Source organism: Lactuca saligna, chromosome 8 (assembly GCF_052625555.1).
Source record: "Lactuca saligna cultivar CGN05327 chromosome 8, ASM5262555v1, whole genome shotgun sequence".
Lineage (NCBI taxonomy): Eukaryota > Viridiplantae > Streptophyta > Magnoliopsida > Asterales > Asteraceae > Lactuca > Lactuca saligna.
In genome coordinates, this window is record NC_136424.1 from 179173096 (window position 1) to 179186081 (window position 12986).

The 12986-nt window shown below is 32.8% G+C and overlaps 1 protein-coding gene and 1 long non-coding RNA gene across 4 annotated transcripts; one reads left to right on the plus strand and one right to left on the minus strand.

Moving 5' to 3' along the window:
• The first annotated feature begins 4667 nt into the window (after positions 1 to 4667).
• On the plus strand, positions 4668 to 5677 carry LOC145013040 (uncharacterized). Of its 2 annotated transcripts, none has more exons than XR_013664813.1 (3): positions 4668 to 4748; positions 4842 to 5015; positions 5397 to 5677. It is a non-coding gene; the product is annotated as an uncharacterized LOC145013040 (long non-coding RNA). The 2 variants fall into 2 exon arrangements; XR_013664812.1 differs by having other exon boundaries at positions 4684 to 4781; positions 4953 to 5015.
• A 2930-nt stretch (positions 5678 to 8607) lies between these two features.
• Positions 8608 to 11876, minus strand: LOC145013156 (transcription initiation factor TFIID subunit 14b-like). Of its 2 annotated transcripts, none has more exons than XM_078971962.1 (6): positions 11627 to 11876; positions 11293 to 11381; positions 10979 to 11200; positions 10687 to 10871; positions 10399 to 10514; positions 8608 to 8717 (listed from the first exon to the last, which is right to left on the minus strand). In XM_078971962.1, exons 1-6 carry the CDS (start codon positions 11741 to 11743, stop codon positions 8628 to 8630), a joined length of 819 nt encoding a protein of 272 aa, XP_078828088.1. In that variant the 5' UTR covers positions 11744 to 11876; the 3' UTR covers positions 8608 to 8627. The 2 variants fall into 2 exon arrangements, with proteins under 2 accessions (XP_078828088.1, XP_078828087.1); XM_078971961.1 differs by having other exon boundaries at positions 10399 to 10520; positions 11627 to 11875.
• Between the last annotated feature and the right edge of the window lie 1110 nt (positions 11877 to 12986).

Genomic DNA, 12986 nt, shown 5'->3' on the forward strand with positions numbered 1-12986 from the left:
AAATCAGGATCGACTCATGAATCCAGTCAGATTAGGGTATCTGACATGTGTCATGCTCTCAGACAGCTACATCTTCTGAAGGACATAACTTTGCATACGAGCTTTGTTTTTGACGTTCTTTATATCCAAGAGAAGGTGGAGACGTACTCTAAAATTTTAATTTATAATCCTAAGGCTAAAAAGTACTCTATCATAAACTCACTTTTTTACGATTCCCGATATCGTGTCGGTTTTGTCGCGAAACTTCCACAGTCATAACTTCTTCGTTATAACTCGGATTTCGACATTCTTTATATCTCCGGAATCCTTCTTACGACCACTAAAACTTTCTTCATAGATATAGGGTTGATCTAACATTTTATTTTTGACGCTTATTTTTATCTTTAATTCATTAAATCATCATAATTAAGTATAAAGCACATAAATTCACGTAATACTCAAATAATTCATTTTTATTACTTCAAAAAGAGTTACAATGGTTGACCTAGACTTTTATATCATCATTAATATTTAGCCCAGAAACATGGGCGTTACAAAGCAAGAGAGTTACAGGATTAGAATCTATTAGATTGGCAGGAGCTTAGTTTGGTAAGATTATTATTGGAAAATAATGTAGCTTACCATATTTTCAATGAGAAGAATACATAAAAGCTGATTAGAATGTTATCGTGTATTTATGAAAATCCTCAATAGTGAATAAGGTGTTGTTAATCTGTCAGTGGGTGAATCTAAAGATAAAGGAAGGTAGCTTAGTGACTAATCATGTTGGTGTGTTCAACTGAATCATCTCAAGGTTGATTTCGGTTGATATTGGATTTGAGGATAACTTCATGGTTTGCTATTATTATCATTTTTTGCTGATAGTTGTTTCGTTACTATAACTATAGCTAGTAGTTTGGCTAAAATGTTAAGCTAACATTCAAATTCATTCACGATTTAATGCTTGGCAAAAATATTCGTAGAAGGCACGGATGGGAAGTATCCATTAGCCTATTAAGTATTGCATAGGGGAAGAAAAACCAAAATAAAGGAAGATATGACAGTCAAAGAACATTTTTTTTTTGAAACGGTAAATCTAACCTACTCCTAAACTACACCTTAAATCCATCTATGTCCAGGACGGGACTTGAACCCTCAACCTCAAGTAGGGAGGGCAACACCGGATACCGCTGGGCTACAAGCCCTCAAGTCGAAGAACATATATGATATTACTTGTTGGGAATGCAAGGAAAATGGTTACCGTAGAAATCAATGCCCAAAATCCTTAACATGCAAAGGCAAGAAGGAGGTGAATATTGCAACAAATTTCGATGATGATGCTCTGATGTGTTGTGTTGAGAACTCAATATAATACTAGATAATGGATTATAGTTTATCGTTTCATGCCAGTTATACAGAAGAGTAATGTATAATTTTAGATATTAGGGTGGGAAGGTTTGGTTGGCATATAAAAAAAGCTAGCATATCATTGGCGGTATGCATGTTCTCTTCAATACAACTTTAGGGCTGAATTGGAATTTGAAGAATGTTAAGTATATTGTAGATATGAAGAGAATTTGACACAAGTAAGGAAGCTTTATGATGAGGATCACCATGTTATGTTATGCCTTAGAACTTTATAAGGCATATATAATGTAATAATTTGGCGAGCCTTAGAAGATTTCATAATAAATTATAAGATTTATAAGATTTCATAATACTTTAAAGAGCTATTATCACTATAGCCCAACAATGTTTAGTATATTGGTTTACAAGGTCACTCGTGACTTTTTTTGCCTTTTAGGGGTACAGACTTGTGTTTTACCATTTTAAAAGGTACCTTTACCCATTTTAGGAGGTATCCTTGCCTTGGCATCTGCCAACTAAGCTGGTGAGTCAACACAGACTCGCTACTGATTCGACTTGACGCCACATGTGTAGTGATTAATGACCATCATTTATGTCCACCAACACCCCAAAACAACTTGTTTCATCACCATCACCATGATACCACTACTTTTTATGACCAGATCAAGAGTACATTTTAGTAGGACTTTAACAATAATCAATTGTTTGAGAGGCACCCGATATTGAAGAAGAAGTACCAGAATGTTCTCAGTAAGACCAGTTCCGACAAAGAATATGTCTTCAAAAGCTCCCATGATCAGATCACTTTCGAGATATCATGTAAGATATGGAGCATCGAAGTTGCTCTCGTATCTACTTTGCAACTGTAGATGTTACCAGATTTGAAGACGAAGAACCCAAACACATACTCATTTGTCAGTACCTCGGATAGCTTGACTCACAAATTACAAAAATACCCTTCGTTTCTATCATCTACTACAAGAAACGGGTGTTACGGGAACTGGTTTCTTCACGTGCCTTTGTCTGGATCAAAAGAAGTATTTGATTATCAAAACTGCAAAAAGATTATAAATAAATTTAAAGGTTGAAACTTTATAGATTTAACAGATACTACTACCAAGGGTATGGACTTGAATACTATTCAAATTTTGTCTGATAATGAAGACAATTCAAGAAAATGTGATCAGACTGTGTTTCCATGGCTTAAATTTGAACTATGTATCTATATAAATGGTGATGTAGCCATGGAGAAAGATAATAAAAAGCTATTAGGATTTCCAATTTTGGGAAACTTTTGTAAAAATGATGCTTCTTCTTCTGTTGTTTTGACCTTTGCATTAATTGAAAAAAAGAGGGATCGATTGCAATGTAGCTTGAGATGATGTGATTGATGAGAAATGGATTGATAGGGAAGAAAGAGATGCAGAAATCAAGAATTTCAAGAATCATTTTGATTTGAATTCGTGTGTGACATGGGATGATGAACTGTTAGTTAAAGTTACAACATATTTAAGGGGTTTGCTTGATGGATTGCAAGAAGAAATGAACTCCCAAATGGAGATATGGTGAATGATGATGTAGATGGTGTTTTTCAATTTGTCAAGCCAATTTGTCTGTTGGTTATCCGTATATTTAATAGGTCTTCTTATCTGGGTCGAATCTCATCCACCATGTTTCAAGATAACCAATTATTTAGGTCAATTAATTATACCTATGTGGCAACCGACTTGGACTATTTTTAATATATGTGGCATTACGTGGCATTTTACAACTGATGATTAGGAAAGGGTTCATCATGTGATCCCTTAACATTTTTGATAATGATATTTTAAAACGGTAAAACAAAAATTCATACCTCTAAAAGGCAAAATAATAATAATAATAATAATAATAATAATAATAATAATAAATCATGAAAGATCTTTTAAACCAATATATTAAACATTGTTTGGCTACAATAACAATAATCCTAATTTAAAAGAGTTATATAATTTAATAAATTCTTAAAATATTTGTAATAGTTGTTTTGTAAAAATGGTGTCGAAGGGATGTTAGGAATGTTGTGGACTCAAACAATGATCGGTGAATTATTAAAACCTCAAAAGCATCACATTCGAGAACTATCTTCTACATTGATCCTTGCACATAAATTTGAGTTTTGATGTTACAGACACGGTCAAATGCGCACTAGGATCACTTTCAGCAAGCTATGCATTCCATACCAAACCCTTTATTACAACAAATAATATAATTTTAAATAATTCATATCATTTTTTTTTTCAAAAATGTGTTGGAAATATCGAAATAGGGTTATGGAAATCTGGATAACAAAATAGGAATCGTTTAATCATTTTCCTTGTTTGATATTTCGACCCTATATACATTGGGTATCACGAAATCCAAACTTAGGATAATTCCTGATGTAGCAATTCTGATTTTAGGCACAAAATCAGAATCAATTTTAGAAGAATATGAAAAAGGAAGCATTTCCCGGTTTTCTGTGTTCCAAAGGAGTCGTTATTTTCCTGGATTTATCCACTCAACGGATAAATGAGAACAGTTTGCATCTTTCAAAAAAAAAAAAAAAAAAAAAAACCAGATTAGTCCCTGAATTTACATTTTTCAAGAATGACCCCGACTTGACACTTAGGGTTCGATACACCCGATTACATTATTCTTGAAACACTTGTTAAATCCATTACATTAAAATATATTTGGGGATATAAAATCACCAACAAAATACACATCGAAACACCCGATTAATGATATTTATGCATGCTAAAACAATTTTTACTAACATATGAGGGTTTATAATGATCCCTCGATCATGCAAACGACTATCAAATAAAAGGTTTTTGACAATTGCTGAAATTCCAACGACAAATACATAAACTAAACTGATGCGGGCCAAAGTAGGAAAAAAGATGTTTTTACTTTTTACAATGACCCCTCAATTCCCCAATAGTCTATATTTACTTTTTTCCAATCATAGACAAACAAAGACAAAAGACGTGAAAGAAATACACTCGACTTATAGGGAAACCTCACAATCGAAAGCTTTTTCCTCTTGTGTTAATTGGAAAACTTAGAATGGCTACTCTTTTACGTCTCTTTCTATAAATATTGTCATTTCCGACACGATAGGGGCATATTGGTCTCTTCCTTTTGTTTTTACTTAAAACCAAAGTCTATTAGAATAATGTCCTTTTGAGTACGAATTTGTCACCATAAACATATCCATCAACTCTATGACATTCAAACAATGTATCCATTAACTCACTAATTGAATCCACATAAGATACGTCTTTAAATGCAAAAAAGAAAAAGAAAAAACACAGCTTATTATGGCATCATTCCGTTGTAGACAAAGTAATCTATAGTTAACAACAAGATCCTACAAGGTGGGATCTAGTGTCCATTGAATTCAAAGCAAGGTACACCTTTTTCTTCATCATGTACAAGTCACTAATGCTTCATTTCTTTTGGTTATTTAGCTATTGCAATCGTAGGATGATTTAGTCCAACGCTAAAGCAAATCTAAAAGGTACAAGTCATTTGAAGCTACTTTAGTGACCTAACTACCAATTACTTAAACGTAATTTTAGCTCAAATCTTTCTATCTTGGGTCAAGATCAAAATCCTACAATTGGCAAAGAATGAAAAGCAAGGTACAACTATTAATTCAGGATGTACAAGTCATTAAAGCTTCAATTTGCTTGTACTTTTTAATGGAAGGTAAATGATTTCTACCTCATGATAAGACATCAGGACCAAAACAACAATAATTAAGTCTAGTTATTATAAGGTCAAATAAATCCAATCAACATGTACCATTACTAGAAAAATGTACAATCATTTATGCACAATGTACAATATGTAGACATCTCTTTTCCATCTTCTCCGCCATATGTAACCTCGGTATGTAACAAGTCACATGTACCGATCAGTCCCATCGTCAATATAATTTTAACTAATTTTTACTGTTAAGACAACCATACACAAACTTGTTGATTCTAATTCTCAAATTTTTACTGTTAAAACATGTACAGACTTGTGGATGCAACCCTCAACATCCCTACCAACCAGTCCAACACTTATCAACATGACAAAGGTAAATCAGGATATCATCGAGCAAGGGAGATGATATTCAGACGTGAACTTGAACCTGAGATGTGATTTATGGATTTTCATGTACTTACTGTTATGTCAGATTGTATTTTTATGTCTTTATAGATTCTCGCGTTCTTACTATTACGCCAAACTGTATTCTTATGTTATTTATGGATTTCACATTTTCTAGTGTTACTTCAGACTGTATCCTTACATTATTTATGGCTTCTTAATGTTACGTCAGATTATATTCTTACGTTATTTATGGATTCCCACATTCTTACTGCTACGTTAGACTGTATTCTTACGTTATTTATGGATTCTCATTTTCTTAATGTTACATCAGACTGTATCCTTACGTTATTATGGATTCTCACATTCTTATTGCTACGTTAGACTGTATTCTTATATTATTTATGGATTCTCACATTCTAGTGTTACTTTTAGATTGTATTCTTACATTATTTATGAATTCTTAATGTTACGTCAGACTGTATTCTTACATTATTTATGGATTCTCACATTTTTACTGTTACGTTAAACTATAGTCTTACGTTATTTATGGATTCTAATATTCTTACTGTTACATCAGACTGTATCCTTACGTTATTTATGGATTCTTAATGTTACGTCAGACTATATTCTTACGTTATTTATGGATTCTCACATTCTTGCTATTACGTCAGATTGTATTCTTACGTTATTTATGGATTCTCACATTCTTGCTATTACATCAGACTACATTCTTACGTTATTTATAGATTCTCACATTCTTGCTATTACGTTCGACTGTATTCTTACTGTTATTTATGGATTCTTACTGATATATCAGACCACCGAAAAGAGGGTAAAAAGTAAAAACATAGTGGTCCATGGCTGGCAGCAAAATGCGGTCATCCGTATAGCTAAGCCTTGTCATGGGCAGCCGTAGGACACCCATCTTCCTTTGATGGTGACATCGTTCTTCTTAATGCACATGAACCCATGTTACTCTTGTCCCTAATTATCTAAATACGTAAATATATGGAAATTCATACATATAAATACATAAAGAGAGAGAGTGAGAGGACATGTGAGATCAATCCCAACTACTTACAGGAAGGAAGTCAGTTTCACATATACAACTCAGAGAAAATCAACCAAGTATATTAATGTTTGTGGGACCTACAACCACCATCTGTACAATGGTTGGCATAGCCATTGTCCTTGCATTGTACGACTCATTATCTGCATTAAAAACTTGTACTTTTGAACTATAAATAAAGGAAAAACCATTGTACAAATCAAGAGTGCACGGTTTATAAGCAAGGAAACATGGCAGATGATCAAGATTCACATGGGCACATGAAAATATCTCGTATTTCATTACCTGAAAAACAGATTTTGAAACTGTAATAAAATGCTAAATTGACGTGGATGTCAACGAAAACTATAAATCTAGTCAAAAAGTCGAGCTTTTTACGTGGAAAATTCCTTGATTTATGTAAGTTGCTATCAATATAATAGTCGTATGATGTCAATAGGACAGAAATAAACATGTATTGTAACTTTTGGATAAATGGTAACTAAAAAATATTTGAGAAAATGATTTAATCTTGTAAAACTATAAACAGTAAATTATTGAAATCGTCTTTGTGGTTTGTTCAAAATTGCACGTTTGGTCCCTAACTTTTTTTTTGCACTCGGATCGTCCCTGTGGTTTGATTTTGTTGCGTTTTTCATCCCTATGATTTGGTAAAAAAAAATGCATGTTTTGTCCCTAACTTTATGTATGAAAGGGACGAAAAATACAACAAAATCAAACCATAGGGACGAAAAACGCAACAAAATCAAACCACAGGGATGATCCGAATGCAAAAAAATAGTTAGGAACCAAACGTACAATTTTGACCAAACCACATGGACGATTTAAGTAATTTACTTAACTATAAATGGTGTTTTGAAATGTCTGAAAAATGACTGGTATGCTTAGGGAAATGGAAATATAAATAAGGGCAATTTTGTAATACGGTGATACAAACATGGTACATCGTACAAATCAAATGAAATATCTGAAGGCGATAAGCTAAAGCGTTGTATAAAAAATCGGAATCTGAATCAACATTTGCGAAATCTCAAGGAATAGAAGTATCAAAAAGTTATAGCACATGAGAATGTCTGAATGATTCCCTTTTAGAAAGCATTAACAAAAAAGAACAGTATCATTGGATAAAATTCAGGCACTATAACCAATAAAAAAATTAATAAAAAAAAATTAAAGCAAGAAGCTTTTTTTTTTTTTTTATCTATAAAAAATAAACAAACGTACACGAAGATATGCTGTGAAAATGATGTGCCCTTTTACCTTTTTATCCGCATGCCTTTTTTCTAACAAATTTTCTAGGAATTTCTATGAAAATGTGAATGAAAATGAGAGGTATTTTCATCTTTTTGAATAGTACAAAAAATTGCAACTTTGTCACGATATATCCACAAATCGCACAAGTGAGCATGGAATTTCGAAACAAAAATATAATTTTTAAATTGAATCCGTTGTTCAATAGAATTACAATTTTTCAGACAAACTTTCTAGGGATATTTCTGATATTGAAGATGAGGAGGGTATTCTCGTCTTTTGAACAAAAAAGAGATCAAGAACCAGTAAAAATTGCAACTTATGTCACATTATGCCAAAAATTAAACAAATTGAGCATGAAATTTCGAAACAAAACAATGATGTGCCCTTTTACCTTTTTTCTAACAAACTTTCTAGAAATTTCTATGAAAATGAGAAGGGTGTTTTCGTCCTTTTGAATGGTACAAAAAATTGCAACTTTGTCACGTTATATGCCACAAATCACACAAGTGAGCATGGAATTTCGAAACAAAAATATATTTTTTAAATTAAATCCGTTGTTCAATAGAATTACAATTTTTCAAACAAACTTTCTAGGGATATTTCTGATATTGAAGATGAGGAGGGCATTCTCGTCTTTTGGACAAAAGAGAGATCAAGAACAAGTAAAAATTGCAACTTATGTCACATTATGCCAAAATTAAACAAATTGAGCATGAAATTTCGAAACAAAACAATGATAAAACCCATCTTTTTTTAAATTAAATATTTTGTTCAATACAAATACAAACAATATTAAGGGGGAGGGGGGGGGGGGGGGGGGGGGGGGGGGGTGTTATAGGTCATTGGGTGGTTTGGAGTGTTGTTGATGTTGGCCATCGAGTAAGCTTAACTGTCGCCTCACCCTAGCAATTTGAGCTTGCACCTACAAAGCCATCACAAAAGGGTAAAATGGTCATTTACTAAGGGAGGATTTCTTTCACATCCTTATCAGGTTTTGGTTATGGAGTTGTCAAAGGTCATGTGCTTTTTCACTAGTTGGGTTTGGAAGAATGTGCATATGGATCAAATATCACATGAAATCCATAAAAAAAACACCAAATTCTACACTTAATTCCAAATCGGGAAAAAATTAAACATAAGCAAGAATGTTCAATGATTTTTAGTCATCAATAATTTGCAAAAGACAAGGTTGATTATGCCAAACAAATCATATGCACCCCATTTAATCAAACGATATCCACTTCCATTATCCAAAATCTTCCAATTTTTAGATATTTTTTGGATCTACTTGGATTTTGTTCTACATGAAATAGAGGAAAGTAGTTTGTTTATAAAGTGAACATTTATATTCCTTATCTCATTCTTTTTTTATATATATTATTTCCTCAAACAATGAGAAAAAAAAAAAAAAAAAAAAAAAAAAAAACTATTCTATACTATATAATGATATTGTATATTTATATACATATTCCAAAATAGTTAGTTACTCTACATATATGTGTTTAGGTGTTTCTTTTAGACTTAATGCAGAAAGAACGACTTAATACATAAAGTAAACATAAGAAGACTTTCTCCATTAAGTCTTCATTCATTTTTTTACTTAATATTAACAACATAGCTGGATAAATTAAGTTGATAAAGAGGTGTCCTTAACATTAAGGTGTTGTTTGTTTTTTCTAAAAAACCACTTCAGACCACTTATTGCCGCGCCACGCAGCACTTAACCCTTCGCAACTGTTTGTTTTTCAGAAGACTTCTGACTTAAAAACAACCAACTGCTTCAAACCTCTTCACACCTTACTTTAACTTACTGCAGCAGTCTACAGACGTTAAAAAGAACCATACTTTTTATTAAATGTTACAGCCGTATGGTCTACCTCTTCTACTACAGAGGGTTGCAGAGGTGGTTCGCAGACTTCAGGCATTTTCGCTTCGGAAAAACAAAGAGTATCTAAGTGGTGTTTTTATATATTATTTCTCCTTATAAGTAGTTAAGTTCTTTTTACAATTATGTTATATTGTTAATCTACCCTTTGTTATCGTTATTTTTCTTTTAACCTTGTTCTATAATTTATTTAACGAAATTCTTTTTCATTTTGATTTGAATAAATGCTACTTTGTTAATGTTTTGTCTAATTCTAAAAATTGAAGCTTTCTAAAAGAAATTAAAACTATTTATTCCAATTTTATATTAAAGTCGGTTGATATAAATGTTTCGTTTGATTAAAAATGGATACGATTTATTTCAATATACAACCCAAAATCGTAAGTTACAAAATAATTTATTTTTAAGTAGTTTATAGTGTAACTTTTATTTATTTAAAAATTCTAAAACTATTTAATGTGATAAGTACATTTTTAGTTTATAAAAACTACCTAATAAATGATAATTTTATTATTTGTCTTTTTTAAAACAAAAGGGTAACATAGTCTTTTAATCATATTCAGCCAATGCATTCAGTCCAGATTCCAGAAAGTAAACATTATTTATATCAACAACATTTTATTCATTCAGATATCATTATCAATTCAGCACTTAATGACTTGTTAGAGCTGAATGATTCAGATGTTATTAAGAGACAAAAAAAAAAGTTCATGCTTACCTGTTGTCGAGCTGCTGCAAGTTTTAAAAGCTCATCTGCTTCTGAAAAATTTGTAAACCACTGTGTAAGAGGATTATCTTTTGGATCAAATTTCTTCCTTTTATCTGCATCTTCAACTGATACTTCAAGAAAAAAAAACAAGGGCATTTAAAAGGGTAAAATTGGTTAATTTGGAAAAATGTTCTAAGAATAAAACTGAAAGTAGAATTTTAGAATAGAAATAAATGAAATGATCAAATGAAAGTATGTTACTATTTACATGTCACATCAAAATGACAACTCACTCACCAGGGGGTAAGATTATGCCAGGTGGCAGTCTAGGAACAATGACAGCTGGATGATTCTGAACACGTGCAAATAACCCCTCAGATGGCTCACTGAAGACAACTTCATCATATGACTCAACCACCACTGGTTTTTTAACAGACATGGAACCCGATTCATCTTCAGGATATAACTTCAAATGATGATATCTGTGAAATGTGAATGTTTTAAATCCATCAAAGTTGTGAATTGTAATTAATTTATGGAAATGATACAGTTTTCAAATGTGGGAAATCACAATACGAAAGAAACTAACAAGTGTAGGGGTTTCTCACAAACATCATTGTGAAAATGAAGAGTGATAGCAATTTCAAATTCACCCCATCCAGATTCTGATAGCTCAAATGGTGGAGATTCGACTACTCTCATTGGATTATTGAAACTGGAATGTAATTGGAACACAACACGTTTAACTACTACACTCAAATCCTCGTTAGTTGCTCCTCTCACGTAAACTGTCCATCTGTGAGATTGATACCTAAAAGCAAAAGATTGTATCATGAAACTACAAGTTTTGGCATTTATTTCAACGCCTATCAAGAATCGCTAGAAAAAAGTTTGAAAACTCACTCGCTTGCTTTCTTTCCGAGCCAGAATGCTATGTTACCATAAACAATTGGAACGCTAAATTCGATATCTTTAAGCTTCTTGACCAAATTCTGCACAAAGACACATGCGTACATGACTTATGAATCAGAGACGTTAATTCTTCAACGTCTAGACTCTATTCATCAAAGCTTTCATAGAGATTATAAATCAGCGATTAAACTCTGCCCAAATGCTAGAAAACCAAGGAAAGAAAGACCCTTTTCGTTTAAAGTTTATTGCTGGATTGATTGAATGATGTTACTATGGTGAACAATACGGAGCTCTCGCAGTATGTATTCAAAAGTAAAGATTGTACCTTCTTCTCGTTATCATCGGAAGATCGAACCATTTTGGTGGCCTGTGATTTGGGGGTAGAGGGGGTGACGTCCGGCTGCTGATTCGGTGAGTGTAATTTAGATGAATGCTGTGGCATGTCCTTCAAAGAAGAACTCGTATAAATTGCCCTAAATCAAGAAAAAGAATTAGGGCTTTTCCGTTGGTAGAACGCTAACTTGCGTATGGGAAATTGGGAATTGCAGAATGGAAGGTCTCGAACGAGGGCGTTTTTGACCTTTCAGCACAATTTATATTTAAAATTACCGGATTGCGAATTTGAATAAACTAACTAAATGTTTGTTTATTGCAATATAATAGGAAGGAAATAACCTCTTTGTTTAATATTGAGGATACATTTAGTTTCGGAAAATTTATCGTCTTTCGGAAAAAATTTCCAATAAAATGAGAATTTTAAAAAAACGTTTAGTTCGTTTATTTTTCTAAAATTTTTATTAAAAATGAAAAAATTATCTAAAATTACAAAAGAAGATGAAAATTTTTGAAAACCGATAATCATTGTTTTCAACATTTTTCTAATTTCAATTTTTTTCTAAAATATAAACACACACTCACTCCCACTCCCACTCCATCCTCCTCTATCTACCATAGCATTAACACCATCAACCCACCCTACCTCTACCTACCCACACCCACTCCCAAGCCCACCCCCATCCCCATAAACACACACACACCAACCCCCCTCCCCCCACAAACACTCACCCACCCAACATCACTACCACAAGCACCGACATATCATCACCACCACCACTAGCTCGTCACCAGTACCACCGCCGCCATCACCATCACTACCACAATTGTCGTCGTCACCACCACCGTTTGTCATCATCACCACCATCGCCACCCCGCTGCCACCACCACCACCGTCGCCATCATCGACATCACCACTACCCCCCATCGCTGCCCCCACCACCACCATTGTTCTCATGCCATCCTACCATCGCTACCGTTTTCTAAAAATGAAAACCGATAGAAAATACATATCTAAACACGTTTTCTAATTTTCTAAAACTGAAAATGAAAAATGAATAAGTTTTAACTAAACACGTTTTCTAAATTTTCCAATGAAAACCGAAAACGGAAAACAAAAACTGAAAAGGGAAAACGAAAAATAGAAAATGAAAATAGTTTTTCCTAAGTAAACGCAACCTAAATTCTTAAGAGGAGCTGTTTGGTCTAACCCCTTCTATATCTGGTTCTAGGATCTAAATATCTTAATATTTTAGAGAAATTTCGCAAAGAATAAATGGCATTCAATTCTGATGAGTTTGAGGGTATATGTATTTTGTTTATTTACTTGTAATAAATGAAATATGAATAAC

What these genes read in the sequence shown, in the direction of transcription:
- LOC145013156 (XM_078971961.1), bottom strand. Translation starts at nt 11,743, where the DNA reads ATGCCACAGCATTCATCTAAATTACACTCACCGAATCAGCAGCCGGAC. An exon ending in CCGATGATAACGAGAAGAAG is followed by an intron (nt 11,382 to 11,626) that starts GTACAATCTTTA and finishes GTCTTTGTGCAG; the next exon opens with AATTTGGTCAAGAAGCTTAA. An exon ending in CTCGGAAAGAAAGCAAGCGA is followed by an intron (nt 11,201 to 11,292) that starts GTGAGTTTTCAA and finishes TTTTGCTTTTAG; the next exon opens with GTATCAATCTCACAGATGGA.